General features: G+C 36.8%; 1 protein-coding gene across 1 annotated transcript in view; it reads left to right on the top strand.

Moving 5' to 3' along the window:
• Positions 1-240: 240 nt before the first annotated feature.
• The window catches only part of SEMA3C (semaphorin 3C), a 169,478-nt gene continuing 150,414 nt past the window's right edge, over positions 241-19,304 (top strand). The window contains exons 1-2 of the mRNA XM_053609705.1: positions 241-585; positions 2,604-2,744. Of these exons, the coding sequence (XP_053465680.1) occupies positions 2,642-2,744 (103 nt within the window). The 5' untranslated portion in view covers positions 241-585; positions 2,604-2,641. The remainder of the gene's footprint in view (positions 586-2,603; positions 2,745-19,304) is intronic.

Genomic DNA, 19,304 nt, shown 5'->3' on the forward strand with positions numbered 1-19,304 from the left:
TTGCTTGCCAAGACGTGTCAGTAACAAAAACCTTGGAGCGCACCCTGCAAGTTGTTCACTCCACCGTGAACTGCGGAGGGAACACAGTCGGCCGGCGGGTCTTCCTGCGGCCGCGCGTTCCTGGATCCGAAGGCCGCCCCCTCCGAGCGCCCGCCCGGCCCGGCCCGCCCTGCCCTCGCGGCTCCCGGCCAAGCTCGCGCGGGCGCGCTCGGGGTGGGGCCTGGCGGCCGTGGGGATGCGGCCCGGCTGCGCGGCCGGAGATGCGAGCCGGCTGGGCGGCGCGCCGGGGCAGCCAGAGCCGCGCGCCGCGTCGCTGTAACCGGACACCAGAGCGCTCGCCCCCCGCGCCCGGCCACTTTCCATTCAATCCGAGGTGCTCGAGCGAGCGAGTCCGAGAAGGGATCCGGGTGCCGCGGACGGCAGCGCTGAGGATTCCTTTACAAAGAAACTCAGAGGACCAGGAAGAAAGAATCACACCGCTGGGACGCTCTAGAAATTAAAGTCCGCTGGGAAAAGGACTGGAGGCGCACGGAGCTCACCCGTGGCAAGCTGGTGACTTTTCCGCGCTGATTTCTTCCAACCTCGGTAAGCTGGATTTGTTTATTTTCAGCATTACACATTTAGCAAAATGTAACTTTTGGGGCTGTGTATTGACATTGGTGTGTTGAGCCTGAACATTTTCTTAAGAGCACACGCGGTTTGTAAGGGAAGCTTCCCCTTGCTGAGAGCCCGGCTTGAGTTGTTTCTTTAGGCTGTGACACCTGCGGAGAGTTCAAAGTTGAGCACTACAATGCCTTGTAAGGCAAAATTGCTCCGTGAAAGAATTCTTTTCTTACATGTTATTAGTGTTCAATCAGTAGAAGTGAAAATGCCAGAGGAACGTCTGTGGCTGAGTTAAAGGGGAGAAGTTGTAAGGTACTATTTGGGAGTTGGGGGTCGGAGCGAGGGGGCATATTAAAAACGCTTGGCTTTTGGTCTCTCACCTCTCCTCACTGGGTAGGGTGAAAATCAGATTGCTTTGTAGACTAGCTTCGTTTGACCTGTCATTTCATCCCCAGTATTATTCTTTGCAATTTGTGGTATATGTTCCTTTCAGGGAATAGCAAAATGTTAAAAAAAAAAAAAAAAAGTAAATTGTGTGAGACAGCTAAATAAACATGCAAAGGTTAGACATATTAATAGCCGTTGCGGGGGTGCAGGGGGAGGGGAGGGTTTAACTATAAAGTCAGCAAAACCCAGGATCAAATTATTAAGGGAAAGTAACCCATAAAATCAATTATCTTCTAAGTTCATTTAGGGATGACTGGGTGAAGAGGTTGTGGAAGCAGGAAGAAACTGTTTCTTTTGAAAATTACCAACACAAACATCTCTAGGGTTTCCCCTATCTGTGTGGTAAAAGAGGCATTCAATTTCATTTCTAACTCTCTCATGCACTACCTAGGAAATCAACTTATATTTTTGTTTTGAATTGCATATTTAGTGTAATTGTTCTTTTTTTTAATACCAATGAAGCAGTCTTTCCACTTGTTGGTGGCACTTAATAAAGAAATGAATATAAATAGATTTCTCATTGAAAAAGCCACATAATATTGAAAATTAGTGTTGTTATATTCTTCATAAATAAATTCTAGACTAAACTGCCTTACCATTTTATTGTTTAATTACAGTAGGAATAAAGTGATCGTATTCTTTTATGGTCCTGAGTTTATTTTACACATTGTGGCCACTAGAGCTTCTATGGTTTTGTTGTAATGCATTACCTGATCTTCCTGGGCTTCAGACATGGGTTAATAGCATGTCTCAGTTTTACAGCTATAGCTTCAAACCATAATACTTGTCTCTTTGATTTATCTTTTGGGATTTTGACAGCCCACTTTCTGGTTGATTGATTTGAATTATGCATTGTGGATACATGGCTCCCTGGATTGCTCACCCCTAGGTGATTGATTTGAATTTGGCCCAAGTCTCTGGTTACCTCATCTACATCATTTAACAGCTGCCTGGTCATCTGGATAAATTGGAAGATAACTGATTCAAGTGATTTTAGTGACTAAGGATTGAGCACATGTAGATTTATGTATAAAAACACCATTTCAGAGACAATTACTTCCAAAGAGCTGATGAGTATAGAAATGAGTGGGTATACATGGATGTTCATGGGGGATTTCTCTATTATCTTTAGGGGGGGAAGTGTTTTCATCCACTAGTGTTCTATTGATACAATTCTCATCTTTTAATGTAATGGATTTTTAGAGAGAAGTTCAGTTAAAATATTGAGTATCCTTTGGGAATCAGTAAGACTTTTTTTTCCTTTTTTTTTTTTTTTGTTCTATTTTGATAGCAGCATTAACTAGCTGGAAGATGAAACAATTTCTCTTTTCACAAGGACTTGCAGACACAAATGAATCAAATCCAAATTTTCACAACTGAGAAGTCACAGCACCTCCTACTGTTTGCATTATTACAAAAGTTGAGATGTGATTTTTGTGAATAGGATGTTTAGTCTAGGTTGCTGTTTCGTTTTTTGTTTTGTTTTGTTTGTTTGTTTTGTATCCTTAAAATGTGAAGTGAGATATGACAAACTTGTTATCTCTCTTTTAAAGGTATTTCCTCTTGGATATTAACTTGCAAATCTGAAGAAATGGCATTCCGGGCAATTTGCGTGTTGGCTGGAGTATTTATATGTTCTGTCTGTGTAAAAGGATCTCCTCAGTCCCAAGCAAGAGTTTATTTAACATTTGATGGTAAGAGAGTTGATAAATCTCTAGGAAAAAAAGTTATTAAAAGTCTTTTTTTTTCTTTCTTATCCCGATTCAAAAATAGATAAATTTAAAATAAGTAGGATATTGCTGAGGGTTGATTAACATTAAAAATTTTTACTGAGTTGCATTTTGGGTGACATGGTTATTTTATAATATTGGTTAATAGAATGAACTCTTGAACCCTCTCTTTCTTGAAAATGCTTGAAATATTGAAATATGTGCTTTAAAAAAAAAGGTTTCTTCCTGTTTGCATGTGTGGGTAGGGGGGTTGCTGGTCAATGATACCTCAATGCCTGACATCTTTGATCTTACTATTTATCATCCTGCTCATCAGGTTCATCAGGGTCATTGGTTATGTGGGGAAATGCCCCTTTGTGCTAATTCTCAGCAGCAGGAAGAGCTATGCAGGTCTAATTACTTAAAAAATTCTCTTCATAAATTTTGGGCTTTCGCCTCAAAACTGGTCACTCCATGTGTTGTTCTAATAGTGTTTTTTCTATTTCCACAAGGATTTCCTGAGGTTGGCATAATCCCCTAATTAATGAAAAAGGACCTAAAAGAATAATTAGAAATATCCTTTTGATTGCTGTCTTCAGAAGCTTAGGGAAATGGGTGTGATTTCAAATTTTCACATACATAAAAGGTGCAAGGTCTTCTGAGGGAAGGGTTTGCATGAACTTTACCCATGGGCTTTAATGCATGTACTTCAAACAACTTACAGATGGATGCTTTTGGTCAGTCAAGTAATCCAAACTAGTTGGACGGATGGAGTAAGAAATGGATGAGAAACACCATCCTGCCCATCAGGGTCATTTATATTTTTATTACTTCTTTCAACTCTGTCTGCATAAACTGCAGTTTCATAACAAGTATTTTGACTTTCATTTGAAAAACAACATACTTGCAGATTTTCCTATAGCCAAGTGTCTTTTTGTTATCTCACATTTCAAATAGCAGAATGACTGACACTTATCAGTCAAATGAGTATCTTTTTTCCTTTCTTTCTTTTTAAGTCACCAAGTGTTTTCCCCAAGGTCAGCATAAGCACTCAAGGAGCCGTATTTGGAACTTCTAATTGTGTCCTTAGCCTCTGAGCTGGGTGTTCCCTTTAAACCCATAGCTATGCAGATAAATTGTGAAGAATGAAGAAGATGGCCCTTTGTGGTACCTTTTCCCCCTTAACTATTAAAATACCTTATACTCTGTTCATAAAGTTGAGAACTATGAAATATCAAACAAACACAAAGAGGCAGTACAATTTCTTCTCTATTTTTTATATTTCTCCTAGGATATGTGGAGATGGGGCAATCTAATAACGATGTCTAAACTTTGTTCTTTATTCTATTTATAAAAAAACTTCAAACTTTTAATGTAAATATTAACAAAAAGTATGTTACCAGAGATAATTCATCAAGTTTGTATTTGAAAAGACAATTTCAATTTACATTTTACAGAAGGAAGTTAAGTAAAATAAGTAATATCATTTAAAACCCAACTTTGGATCTATGTGGGTCAGTGATTGTCATGGTATATGGTGACTGGAAGTCAGGTTGGACTCTAAAATATTACTTTTCCTAGTATTGTAATGCTGTCACACTCAGACTCTTGCAGAATAAGACTTACTTTGATTTATATAAAATACAGTATGATAAGATTATAAATGTAAAAGTTCTATAATTCCTGATACTTTATAGGATAGTAAATCATCAGAGAAATAGAATATTGCTTATTTTGGATAACATTTTTAAGAGCTAGATTAGCAGAAGGAATAAATCTAATGTAATTCTATAATTTCTAGATTAATACTTTTATAAACTATTGCAATGGACTATATATTAGCCAAGATATAATAAAAAATTACCGTGGGCAAAAATGATGTTTAAAGTATACAAATTTTAACCATTAATTATCAATTCTAAAAATATTTTATAGCTTGAAATGCCTGTTCTAAATTTATTTCAAGTTTCTCATTAATAAAATGACAACCGATCCATATGTCACACTAAGTCACTAAGTTCCCCCCCCAAATGGTTTATTCTTTCTTTTTTTTAAGACAGTCTCTCTTTGTCACTATGGCATTAGCTCACCGCAATCTCAAACTCTTGGGCTCAAAGAGATCCTCTTGCCTCAGGCTCCCAAGTGGCTGTGAGTACAGATGCCTACTATAGTGCCCAGCTATTTTTAGAGATGGGGTCTTGCTCTTGCTCAGGCTGGTCTCGAACTCCTGAGCTCAGGCCATCTACCTGCCCTGGCCTCCCAGAGGGCTAGGATTACAGGTATAAGCCACTGTGCCCAGCCATCAAATGGTTTATTCTTTATGTCAAAATATAGAGCTCTGTACAGGATTAACATACATATAAATTATATGAATGTATGCTTATTTAAATGCATACGTACATCCATTTCATTTATTTTCTATTTCAAAATTTCTGTCCCCATTTCTCAATCAAAATTCATGAATTGGAAGATGTTTTGAGGAAATCCAAGCAAATTCAAGTTGCATCAGACCAAGGCCATTTGCATCATTTGTTTTATATTTCTATGCATCTTGATATTCTCTTGGATTTATCTTGCCTACTGGCTCTTTCATGTTGAAAACTTCTCCCAAACTAAAATTTAGTCCTGTACCTGTCTCTGTGGGAGGAACTTCAGAAGTATCCCTTCCTTCTTGTCTCATCACAGGGCAATTAAGCATCACAGTCAATTTAAAGGTGTGTGAAACACGAGATCTCTTTTCTCTTTCAAATACCAGCTCTTCTTTTTGTGGTGAAATGATGGAGTGATAACGTTTGAGAAACAGTGATTTACAGATTTGCCTTCCCTATTGATCTAGTGTAGGGTCAACCAGATGGGCATCAGCCCTGTGGGAGAATGCACTTCAGATGTTATTAATTAATTGCAATTGTGTTACCTAAATCTTCTGTTAAGAGAATTGTGACTTCTAATAGGTATTATATTTTGTAATTTGTATAATTCTGATTTTGCGCCAAATAATTTTTCAAATGGTTTAAAGTTCATGAAAATGCTTCTTAAGTTTTTCTTTAGTTAATATTGACTAATCTTCAGCCCAAGCTTAAATTTTACATTTGTACATGACTGACAGTGTTTAAAAACATAAAAGTGACTTAGTGTGAGTTTCGAATTGGGAAATAGGTATATTACCAGTAGGTACAATACTTGCATAGAATTATTAGTTCTTTCATTTATTTATATTGTGATTTTGTTTTTGCCTTTTTTTCAGTGCTGAATTTTCAGTAATAAATCTGCCAAAGTTTCCAGGTCATTGATAGTATATAAATGAAAGGCAGTGGAATTTTACAAAACATTTATCTTTTAGTATCTGCCTCATTTGATAAGGAGTTTAGTTAATTAAACAACAAATAAAGGAACTCTGTGAACTAGTGAGCTAAACCCAAAAGCTGATGAATTGTTATTGGACAATAAACGCAAAATAATAAATCGTCTCTTTATGAACTCTGGTAGCATTAACATTACAAGGCACATTTGTTGAAAACAGTTTGTCTTGTGGTTACCCAAGAGATAAAAAAAAGAAAGCCAATTGTTCTTGATTTCTTCATTAATCTTGGAGAATATTTACTCTGGTGGTTGAATCTTCTGAAATATTTAGTTCTCGGGTTTATGTTACTATAGTTTCTCTTAAGTCCTTTTATGATGATTTCACTTACATGTCACTTAAATGTCTTGAAAGACACCTGCATGCTTTAATAAACAAAAACTCAGGGGTGCTTTGTGTATAAAAAGCTCTCTATGCTCTTCCCCTTGTGACAGTGTCATTGAAATAAGTAGAAGTAAGTGCACGTGTGATTTGGAGATAAGCATAGGCTAACACTAAATTTGTGGTGAAAAGCAGTAAGTTAAAAACTGTTATGAATACAATTGCAATAGAAAATGAGAAGAATTGCCAAAAATTATAGCCTTGTATGTCTATTTCTCCAATAATCTATAGTATATTAGGACTCTGGCAATCAAAATAAAACAACGTATCTTTTGTAAACTTGATTGGAGGAGAGCAATTTTATTTCAGGTTTTGCAAAGAATGTTTCTGGGAAAATACTATGATAGAAATGTGTTACATTAACATGCTATGATCTGTCTCATATAACTTTTTAGAAAAGTTTGGGAACACGATTTCCTCTTGTAAAAAACATAATTATTGTCCTAGGTAAGTCTTCTCAAAATATGGTAAGCTTGATTCTGTTGCCAAAACATGCTGTTATGATGCCAAGCCATTCCAAAGTTGGAAATAAAAAAGGAATACTTTATTGTTCTGAATCGGAAGAGTAAGCTTAAGTGTTACGCTTATTTAGTCATTCAACCAGAGCAATTCCATGGGGAAAATGTGTGGTGTTCTGTAGATTAACCACAGATAAGACTAAATATTTAAGTAAATTGAACTCTTTATCAAATGAAGATGGCTTAGGTGATGCTAGATAGCCTATTTTAAATTTGTTCACGTGTTGTTCACATGTATTCATAAATTTGTATGTTATATACCTTTTATTTACAATTTTAGTTTTGAGAAGTATACCTAGGCCCAAAGTTATGCATTTTCCCATTCTTTATAGGAATTTGCTCCTATTTTGTCTTCTGCACTTTGAAAATATTTCTGGTACTTTGTGTTTGTTGTAATAATCACTGACATTAGAATTTCCTGTTAGGCACCATCCTAAATAATTCACATTATCTTATCTCATTCTTTCACAAAACTGTGAATTAGGCAAACATTTAGACCTTATAAAATGGAGGTAAGGAGAAATTAAGTAACTTTCTTGAGGTCAAAAAAAGGGAGAGACAGAGGTAAAGTGTCAGACCCCAGAGCCAGAGCCATTTCCACAGATGCCACTAGAATTAGTTCCAAGATCCACAAAAGTTATAATCAAAAGGGCGAAGGACTTTTTACAAAGACATCTGTGAACTCATTTTATTATGTTAACGTTATCACCATAGAGTTTCACTTTTTGCTTAGCACATCATGCCTTCCTAAAAATAAAGGAAATAAAATTAATCCTCCCCACCATCTCAGATTCCCCCTGTAATTTATGATTTGTCAAGGTGAAGATAAGGGGAATTACTTCTCTGGAACATGTTTATTTTGTTGCTGTAGGTGACAGCTCCCTTTGTGGCCGTGGGAGCTTGTCTGAGCTCAGGTGAAGGATAAGTATAGAAAAATAAATGTTTTACTCTCCTCATTTCTCTATGCAAATTTATCAGAGTGTATGCCTGTAAGTTCAATATAGCCTCCACCTTCTCTTAAAGAAAACAAACAAAAAGTGATGAAAGTATTCTTTTACGTGGATATCATTACTTCTTTAAACATGTATAGCACTAAGATACACTGGATGTTGTCATTTCATAAACATCTTTTATATGAAGAAGTACGAACATTGTCATTTTGGTTTTACTTTCATCACTGTTAGAAATATAAAAGTTATTGGGAAAGAGAGCTGCAAGCTGGGGCAAATTCCAGCCCTCCTGTGCTTTCCCCATTTTCATTTACATATTACTGAGGCCTGTGCTGAAAAGAAAACACACGTAAAGCAAGGAACAGAAAGGTGAGACATTTTCTAGCACAGACTGGGAGTTGCTGAGGAGGGTGCAGAAAGGCAGTGCTGCGAGCTGAGCCATGTGCTATTTTAGGGTAGTGCTGGCCATGAAGCCATGTGCTGAGCTGTAAAACATGGCAAACGCAGGACCTTTCTGAGCTGTGTGATCTTTGGAAACAATCGTTTCAACCCTCCCTCTTTACCCAATAGGAATGACCTGTCTTTGAACTCTCAATAGTAACATGTTACTTCTGCAAAGTGCTTTTGTTTTTGCCAGAATTTCTACATTATCACATTTTTTACAGAATGCCCATGAATTAGTTGGCACGGAAGCTCTGAGAGGCTAGATCTCTTGGCTAAAGTCCTACAGCAGTGGCAAAATGGTAGAAGAAGAGGAAAATTAGTTGCGAGCAATGCTTGTATAGAAGCAGAGACGTCCTGCAAATGCATCTCACCAAACGTGTAGAAACACCAGACCATTAATATGAATATCAACAAACCTGTCTTGTGCTATCTCTTTCCTCCAAGTATGTACGACACTGTAGCTTTAACATTCTTTACATTTTAAACTAACTATTGGTTTTAACAATAACTTGAGATAATTATGTGTCAGACTTAAAATATGTTTAACATCATGTTATACGTGTCTAAGTTCTCTCTGCAAGGATTGGGACACAATTTATATTTTCATTTATCTCTAAATCACAAAAAGTAACCAACATACTGTTCTCGTGTTGCCTTTCCCCAGTTACTGCTCTTGTATTCAAGAGTTCCTTTGATGTACTGTGGACATCAGGATTTTGTTTTCCCCTTAGTCAATCCCTAGAATATTCTACTCTTTTGATTTGTGTATTGCCTTATACGGGGTCCTCAAACTGCAGCCTGCGGGCCACGTGAGGCGGTGTGATTGTATTTGTTCCCGTTTTGTTTTTTTACTTCAAAATAAGATATGTGCAGTGTGCATAGGAATTTGTTCATAGTTTTTTGTTCTTTTTTTAATGATAGTCCGGTCCTCCAATGGTCTGAGGGACAGTGAACTGGCCCCCTGTTTAAAAAGTTCGAGGACCCCTGCAAGGAACGCATCATTAAAATAATCTTGTGTTCTAATTTGAAGTGATGCCAGTGGGAATGCTAAATATTCTTACATGGCTCAACTTTTACCATTTGCTAGCATTTACGGTTCTTGATAATAAAGGTATGAAATATTCTACCTAATTTTCTTGTAAAAATGACCAGATAGCAGACTTTGAATACAAGAGAGGTCTTATATTCAATCTTACATATAATGTAATGGCCAATGTCGAGTCTCATGTGGAATTGATAGATCAAGAGAGTTAAAACCATTTAATTTTAGAGAAGACAATTTCTATTCTTCTAAGATGAGGGTCGATCTGCTGATTTAGCAAAAGGAAAACTTTGAGTCTGTAGAATTAATAGAGCTAAAAAAGCAGCTGCTAAATTCTTGCATGAAAAACTCCACTTCCTTAATATAGACTTTTTTACTTCCTAAAGATAGAATGACTTATAAAGAGGGAGCATATATCTGAGTAAAAATAAGTGCACCACACACATACACAGGAATGGTGTCAGTATAAAACTCCATTCTATTTTAATACCATTTTGGTCTTTCTCATGTCTTTATCCTCTTGTAAATGCATGTAAGCAAAACCAGCAAGTCAGAAAAACAGCTGTTGCATTCCTAGTATCATTTTTAATGCATTATCTATGTTTTCTTACTTTAGGTTTGTGAATAACCACCAATTTCTTATTGTAGAATAATTAGATTATTAGTTTAGGCAACATGCTTAAAATGTTACTTTAACAGTTACCTAGTAGCAACTTAGTGCAAGTGAACTGAGGACCAGGACAAAAAACTCTGGGAGCTTATCTAGTTGAGCCTGTCTCCCTCCCATTGTACTGACGGCTGGTGTAATAGTGAGAAAAATATGACTTGTTGAATAACCACCTGCAAGAAGGAGGTCGTCCATCCTCAGCTCAGATAACAGGAACCTAAAGTGAGTGTACTGGGCTCGTAACATGTAAACGCACCAATAAGATAAAATAGCTCCATTTGTTCTCCACACCTGCTTTTTTTTCTTCTTCTTTTTGCCTGTAATGTTTTGCAATCCAAGTTGCCGTTGTTACTATTGTTAGCATCTATTGCCAAAGAGTAAGCAGAGTCCCAATTATAGCATGTGGAATTTATTCTTTAATTATGTGCTTCTGTTATCCAAAATCCTCATTTCACAAAAGTAAATTAGTAAAAACCTTTTCTCTTTTGTAAATAGACATAATATTGTACAAACTGTATGAAGACACCAAGTGGGTGTTTTCATTCATCACTGATGAATAACACAATGGGTCTGAAGATTTCAAAACAGCAATAAAATTAGAAACTCTTAACAGAGTTGGACACCCTCTTATCGCTGGGTGAGATAGAAATCTTAATAGGATATGGGACCACACTTTCTTTTCAATGATATGGACTATTATGTATAAAAACACGATTCATAGAACTGTAGTTCTTTACACAGGGGCCTCTTATTTAAAGGAATAAGTGAATAGAAAAGTGGCTATAAAATATATAAAATATTGTATAAGTACTATTTTTATTGAATTTCCTTATGTAATTAGAGTTAAGTCCGTATGTATATAGACATTCAATAGACTGGAATGAACAATTTTTAATAAAGAATATTAAGATGATGACTGGGCATAGAGAAGTTTTGACATGGTGTGAGCAATATTTTTGAACTCTTTCTCTAATTTTTCTAACCCATTAGAGTACACGCTAGTTGTCCTAATTTAAGTGAAAGAAAAACTTAATGACTTAAGTTAACCCCTGATTTGAAAATAATTGTTGGATAATTTAAGTGAGTTGCCAGTCAGAGCCTAAGCATTCCCTACATAACCTCTAGTTGACACCTAAATGTCATTATATACTAATGATGAAGTAGTGGGAAGAGATTGGCTTCTCGTTGCTGTTATATAGGAATCTGAGATTAAGCGGAACCATCCTTTAGAGAAACAGGCTTGCTGGAATCCAACAGCTTCCAACTTTGTTGGTCTATCCAGCCAGATTCTTGCTCCAGAAATTCAGGCTCACAAACTTTTTTCTTTTTTTTCCTTAATAGTAACACTCAGAACATTCCAAGAGACCAAAACATTAAGCCAGAATAAAACAATGAGTGTATTATCATCACCAAAAGAGCATTTTGAATTTTATTAGAACAAACCAATTAAGATGTTATTTTCAAGCAAAGTGGTTGGCATGACTTCAGAAAGTTACTTTCCGGAGTCGGGCAAGGGTTTAGCTGGCACAGAGAGCGGATCTTTAGCTTACAGTTTTGACAGCTTTAATGAACATACAATTGGGATTTTTTTTCTTTAAGCTGCTTCTTTTAAAAGCCATGCTTCCTGCCACTGTTCAACATAATTGCATCAAGTCCATATTCCCCTAGTACTCAAAACTTGCCCATATGACTGGAGTTTAAAACCTTCGTGTAAAAATCTAATTATGCAAATTTTTTCAGGGGGTTCTGATAATGCATATGAGCTAAGTAGCTGTAGTTTTTATTTTGATATCTAAGGTAGGAAAAGCAAAGAGTTTTCTATACTAGTATTATAGCCTTTGGTTATTCATTTAATTATATTGACATCACTGGTCTGAGCAAATTTTCTATTATAAAAGAAAAAGAGCATTCACTAAGCTTTATCTTATTGCAAAAAAAAGCAGCATATATCCCTTTGCTACAGAATAATAAAATATTCTGATTTTAGGTGGAAGGAAATGATTGCCCCTTCCTTATTATATCTGTAATATCTGTGTCTTTTATAATGTGTTTATTTTCAACATTGTGCCTCCGCAGAATTTTTTTATAATGATCTACCTTGGTTTACCTCTTTTTTCATCAACCTTGTACTTTTTTGATATGTGTTGACACTTTTCTATACACAGAATTATCTATAGGCCTTTCAGAGATTACATTAGAAATTTAAAAAAGAAAAAAAATACAAACTAGCAGTCGATCTCCTTACATTTGTTTTCTTCTTTTTTTTTTATTTTTTTTATTGTTAAATCATAGCTGTGTACATTTGTACAATCAAGGGGTACAATGTGCTGGTTTCATATACAATCTGAAATATTCTCATCAACTGTTCAATGTAGCCTTCATGGCATTTTCTTAGTTATTGTATGTAGACATTTGTATTCTGTTACTCTATTAGAGCTAGCTTACAATCCCAAAATGCATTCAGAATATGTTTCGCCTGTACCCATTCTAAGATGCACCATAGGTGTAGCCCAACCCATTACCCTCCCTCCACCTTAACCTCCCCCCTCCCTTCCCCTTCCTTGGCCCTTTCCCCATATTCTTGAGCTATAGTTTGGTTATAGCCTTCATGTGAAAGCTATAAATTAGCTTCATAGTAGGGCTGAGTATATTGGATACTTTTTCTTCCACTCTTGAGATACTTTGCTAAGGAGAATATGTTCCAGCTCTATCCATGTAAACATGAAACAGGTAAGTTCTCCATCTTTCTTTAAGGCTGCATAATATTCCATGGTATATACGTACCACAGTTTGCTAGTCCATTTGTGGGTCGATGGGCACTTGGTCTTCTTCCTTGACTTAGCAATTATGAATTGGGCTGCAATAAATACCATCTGGTATAGATGTCTTTTGTTATATTGTGATTTTTGGTCTTCTGCGTATATACCTAGTAAAGGAATTATAGGATCGAATGGCAGGTCTATTCATTTGTCTTCTTCTTGCCTCTCTCTCTTTTTCTTTTCTTGTTTTACTTGATATGAGAAAAAGATTGTCAGACTTAGCCTGGAATTATTCATGGAGTGGTAAAAGGCTCAGGAGGCCAAGTGCTGAGGGAATGTGTGGTAGGAATGTAGTTAAAGGTGGCTTTGGAAATGAAATACAGCACCATGAGCACTTAAATAAAATTACCTCCGCAATAACCATCTTTGGCTTCTAAGTTTTACAGTTAAACCTTTTCTAATGTTGCTTCTAGGCAAAAGTCACATTTGTAATAACTGCAGATAAATTCGCTGAGGTCCATTAACAGCATAGATATTTTTGAAGGTGTGTAAGTATCTGTGTTAAGTTCCAGCTGAACACATTTTGTTCATCTTACAGTGGAAACTCGAAAATCTGGTTAGAATTGATTGTTGGTGAATTATGAGTCAATATGAGGAAAAGCTTTTAGGCCTCATAACAAACAATGTTACGTCCATCTGCCTCTTCTTTTTCTGTCCAGTCATTCACCCTCCTTACAGAGAGTTTCTATTATTCTTAGAAAAGAGACCCAAAGCACTGCATTCAATTTCATGAATATTTTAGATAGCTTTTCTTGTGCAATGCCACATGCTACATCTACAGCTAAAAATGAAGTGTGGCAAGAGAAAAACAATTCAAGAAGTAGGGAGGAGAGAGAGGAGATGGGGAGAAGAGGGAGGAGATTGGTAAGCTGTCACCTGATGATACAATATAAGGGTTTATGGCACACCTCCTGGGTGAAGGTTTCAACTACAACTTGGACTTTACCTAACAAATGCAAACAATGTAAGCTATTTATTCATACCCTCATATCCTGACATTGATCTAAAATTAAAAAAAAAAAAAGAAAAAACAAACAAAAAAGAGAAATGTGACTTGAATTCTGTCCTTGGTGCAGAAGGCATTGCTGTAGTAAGCAACAACTAGTAACTTGTTCTAGTAAGCACAATATACCAATGATGTAAATAACTATTGCACCAGATAAACCCTGATATGTGCCTTAAGAGACGCAGACCACCTCATAAAAGGAGACATTTCTTAAATGATAATTATCTTAAACTAGTTAAGAAAATTAGCTTTAAATCCATTGTAGGCATTTTACTAGCAGAGATTATGGTTTTATCATGCTTATAAACTGGGTTGGCAGGGGAGTTAAATGGGAATGGCAGGGAGGAGCTTACTGTATATAACCAAGGCTTTCCAGGCCTCTGGGGTACAATACTTTTGCTGGGTTTTGTTCTGTATTTTATCTTCAAATTCCCAACAGTGCCTGTAACTATGCAGAGTCATTTAATTATGCGGAGTCATTATGACTGCCTGACTGATCAATTAACAAACGGGTTGACTTCCAATCAACTCCAATTAACTCCAGATACCCAGAGCTCTTAAAATCCTAAACTGTCTATAGTTTGGATGGGGGGGTGGAGGGGCTGTTTTTAGAGTGCTGTCCATTTCTCAATCTCTGAATCCTTCTTGTTCTAATCATTTTCTCTATGTCTCTATTTCTAACTCTCTCTGAATATTGGCCATTTCAGAGTTGAAGGAAAAACACGAAGGAGGCTATTTTAAATGTCGGAAGTTCAAAACAACCTTATCTTAATACACATCTTTGGTGCCCAAGAGCAAGTTCTCACCCCAGAGTCAGAGCTCCTTTCTTTACACTTTCATTTTCAGCAGCAGTTTGCCATCCATCCTAAGGCCACAAGACTACAAGTTAGAAGAAAATTAGACAATAATTCTGGAAAAAAATAGTCGGTTATTCTGAGCGTTTTTGAATGACTGGTAAACCTGAGACCCTAGAACAGTGATTCTCCACCTTGGCTGTACAGGAGAATCACCTGGAAGCTTTTAAGAGTCCTGATGCCACACCCCAGACCAGTTAAATCAGTGTCTCCAGGGATGGCACCAGTGATGTTAAACCATCCCAAATGATTCCACCCTGCAGCCATGATTAGAATCCACTGCCCCCTAATCCTTAAAATGCAGTTTCTGCTGGAGAAGGTGAAAATGTCAGAGAGCTCATTTTTAACAATAGAGGAGAACACTATTCAACCTTGTGTTCCAGCAGCTTCCAAGTTAGGGTCATTTATTAAAAATTAAAATGTAGCCCCTTTACTTAACAAGCAAGATTTTAAAGCCAGAGAAACCAACAGTGTGGTGGTAATTCAGCTTGAGTGTCTGCAGCCCCCTAAAAGTGAACAGATCATTTCTGTGTGAAATGTGAAGAACATTTCATATCCATGATCTAGAAAATCATTTTTTCTATTTTCTTCATATTTTGAAATCTAATGATATCTCAGTAAGATTCTTGACAGTCTAACCTAGGTCTTAGTTTAGGTTACATCATCAGGTGTAGGATAAAGGGAATTAAATATGGGTTTTTATTTTTGTTCGTTTGATTGCTTGTTTGTTGAGACAGAGTCTCACTCTGCTGCCCAGGCTAGAGTGCCGGGATGTCGTCCTACCTCACAGCAACCTCAAATTCCTGGGCTTAAGCCATCCTTCTGCGTCAGCCTCCCAAGTAGCTGGGACTAACGCCACCCATCACCACTGGTTAGTTCTTTTATTTTGAGTAGAAATGTAGGATCTTGCTTTTGTTCAGGCTCTTCTCCTGAGCTCAAGCAATCCACAGGCCTTGACCTCCCAGAGTGGTAGGATTCCACATGTGAGCCACCACACCCGGCCCTAAATACAGCTTTGTATAGAGAATGATCTTTATTTCTAACTGTGGGATTACACACTCTCCAGAAGATGAAGAGGCTATAGTGGCGGCAGAGGTGCAGAGTGAGAGTGCAAGATACGAGGAGAAAAATATGTCACCTATGGCAAAAGAAATAGGTTCTGGTCCTTTTCTGTATGTCATTCTTCTTTCAGCCTTTCCATGATGTGTGACACTTAGTAGACACATCAGACCGTAAACACTTGAAAGTGAAAGAATGAATTACACATTTTATTAGGAGAGTAACAGATAAGAAAAAAAAACAAAAACAGTGGATCAAACGCTGTCAAGACTCTTTGTTCCAGGATCATAAGATGTCAGTAATTCAGAGGCCACTCTAGCCCTTATCCCTCTTCCTAGCAAATGAACTTAGCCTAGTCTCTCCCTTTTGCATTATGATCCTATGATTTTCATGAAGGCAGAACAGCTATAGCTTCATGGCCTAGAGTTCTGCTTCCATATATGAGAAAAGCCTAAGTACCCTTGGACCTTTACAAGAAAGACCTGGGATTTCATTGAGAAATATGGAGAACTTCCCTGGAGCCTGGATATTATAAATCACAAATCATTTTATATAATCTTGGTGTGATAGTATGATGTTATACTTAAAGGTTTTCTGGTATTAGATCAGTGGTCCCCAATCTTTTTGGCCTCAGTGACTGGTTTCAAGGAACAGTTTTCCACAGATGGCAGTGGGCTACATTCCCCTAAAAGAGCGCTCAACCTAGGTCCCCTGCACATGCAGTTTACAATGGAGTCCCCGGCCCTGTGAGAATCTAATGGTGCTAATGATGTGACAGGAGGCGGAATTCAGGTGGTGATGTGAGCAGTGGGGAGAGGCTGTGAACACAGATGAGGTTCCACTGGCTTCCCTGCTGCTGAGTTGTGGCCACAGACGGAGGCCAGTCTGCAGCCTGGGAGCTGGGACCACAGTTTTAGTTGAATCAAGGATATTAGCCTTAACTATATGAATAGTGGAAAAATTGGTTTGGACCATGGAAATGTATATTTGTTTATTTAGCAAATTTACTATTTGTGCTTCTTCGTGAAAATAGTAAGTTTTCTATATTTTGGTGAGAGATTAACTTTGTACAGTTATGTGCTTTCATCAACTTGTAAAACATAGCTGCATACTTACAATTGGAAAATTTTTATAGAATAATCTGTGTAAAGGTTATGAAATAATCATTGGTAGTGTTGTAGATGGGTCAGTAATAAACAGATCACAACTTGAGTACTTAGAGCCTTTGACAATCTCATTGTTGGCTATAAAGGTTATGCCCTCTTAGTCTCCCTAAAACAACATGCATTAAAAACTTTATATGGCCTTTGTAAAGAGTTTATAAAGATATTTAAATGCACCAATGTAATGTCTTTGATTGTAGAGAAAAGAGGGGAAAATTTTATGTGTATTAAAGGTATAAACTTAATGCCTTATTATGTACAAATACTCAATACGGAAAATTTCAGAAAAACAGATTTTGCTCATTGAATACAGTTTAGGTAGACAAAGAAAAGCAGACAGCTATTTTATTAAATGAAACAAAAGATGATATTCTTGGACACTGTGTATTTTTAGAATTGCAGTCACAGAGAATAAAGATATCATTATTTCCACACTTCCACCTATAACTATTGATTGATTTTTAATGGAAAAGAGATATGTCTCATTTTGGAAGTAAACAATTAGTATCCTTCTGTTAATTAGCCCTTCGTGATAAGTCTTGCTAAGTACATAAAAACAGTTAAATAACTGACAAATAAAAATGCTTCAGATTCTTCCAGGAGTAAAATATCAATATAGAGTTTAGGAGCCTGTCAGACTACATACAACTCCAAGTGCGGCAAATATGAATTTCACAATTTTGGCACTTTCCTGAATGGGAAAAAGACAAATTATTTTGTCAAATGAAAATTACTTCTGCACAATACTAAAATAGCCATATTGTTAGTAATAGTAATACTAAATCACAGGATCATGTAGTTGAGGATAGTTTTCATTTTTCACACCATACTTCACTTACTTGTTTTTGAGTATTGTTGATAAAACTCAAATAACCTTATTAATTATAATTTGACAACTGGAAAAGTTGCTTTATTTTGTTTATAATCTTCATGCTCCTAATTCGTTTCTGGAGTTCATCCACCAACATTAGGTACAATAATTTCCTGTACCACCCTCCAGCAGGCAAAGCTATGACTCATTTCTCCCACCCAATTACGCCAGAACTGTTCAGTGCTATGTACAAAATGAGGTGTTATGGTACAATATTTCCCAATTTATTTTTAAGACACTCAGGCAATATATCCAACATCTTCTATTCTGGGGAACACATACTAAAACAGAAATTACACATTTTACATACATAATTCTTTTCTCCTTGTTACCTCAGCAGTGAAGAAGCAAAAAGTTGATGATTGTAATGTAGTCATGAAAGGGCTGTATTTGGTATATTCATTTGTTGTATGGAGTCACTTTGTTCACGTGTGTTTAATGAACATTTTATAGGACAGTAGCCAATGGGCCCTCCCAACCACTATCTTCCCCTTGTTTAAACCAAAATGGAAGCAATTGATTCTGTTTTGCACAACCTCTACTCACTAAGGCAAATGTAGAAAGCCTAGGTCAGACTCAAGAGCAGACCGCCGGAGCGTGCAATGTTGCTTTACCACTCACAAGCCATATAATTCTTGGCAACTTCCTCAACTTCCCTAAATTTTATTTGCCAGGCTATAAAATAAGGAAAATGATAGTTGCTACTGGATGATGTCATTGTGAATATAAAACACTTAGCAAGACAGGACATACAGTAAAAATATACTAAACGTTAGACTTTGTTATTTCGTATAACTTGAGGACATTGAAAGATGACTAGAATATACTTCCTGTCATTAAGAAATGTCTTATGTAGATTTTTTTTTTTTTTCAGAAAGCAGGGTGCCTCAGTGATTTTATTTTATTTTATTTTTATTAAATCATAGCTGTGTACATTGATATGATCATGGGGCATCATACACTCGCTTCACAGACCGTTTGACACACTTTCATCACACTGGTTAACATAGCCTTCCTGGCATTCTCTCAGTTACTGTGCCAAGACACTTACATTCCACATTTACCAAGTTTCACATATACCCTTGTAAGATGCACCGCAGGTGTAATCCCACCAATCCCCTTCCCTCTACCCACCCCCCCTCCCTCCCCTCCCTTTCTCCCTTCCCCCTATTCTTAGGTTGTAACTGGGTTATAGCTTTCATGTGAAAGCCCTAAATTAGTTTCATAGTAGGGCTGAGTACATTGGGTACTTTTTCTTTCATTCTTGAGATACTTTACTAAGAAGAATATGTTCCAGCTCCATCCATGTAAACGTGAAAGAGGTAAAGTCTACATCTTTCTTTAAGGCTGCATAATATTCCATGGTGTACATGTACCACAATTTATTGATCCATCCAAACTACGTAGATGTTT

The sequence above is a fragment of the Nycticebus coucang genome, chromosome 11 (genome assembly GCF_027406575.1).
Source record: "Nycticebus coucang isolate mNycCou1 chromosome 11, mNycCou1.pri, whole genome shotgun sequence".
Taxonomy (NCBI): Eukaryota; Metazoa; Chordata; class Mammalia; order Primates; family Lorisidae; genus Nycticebus; species Nycticebus coucang.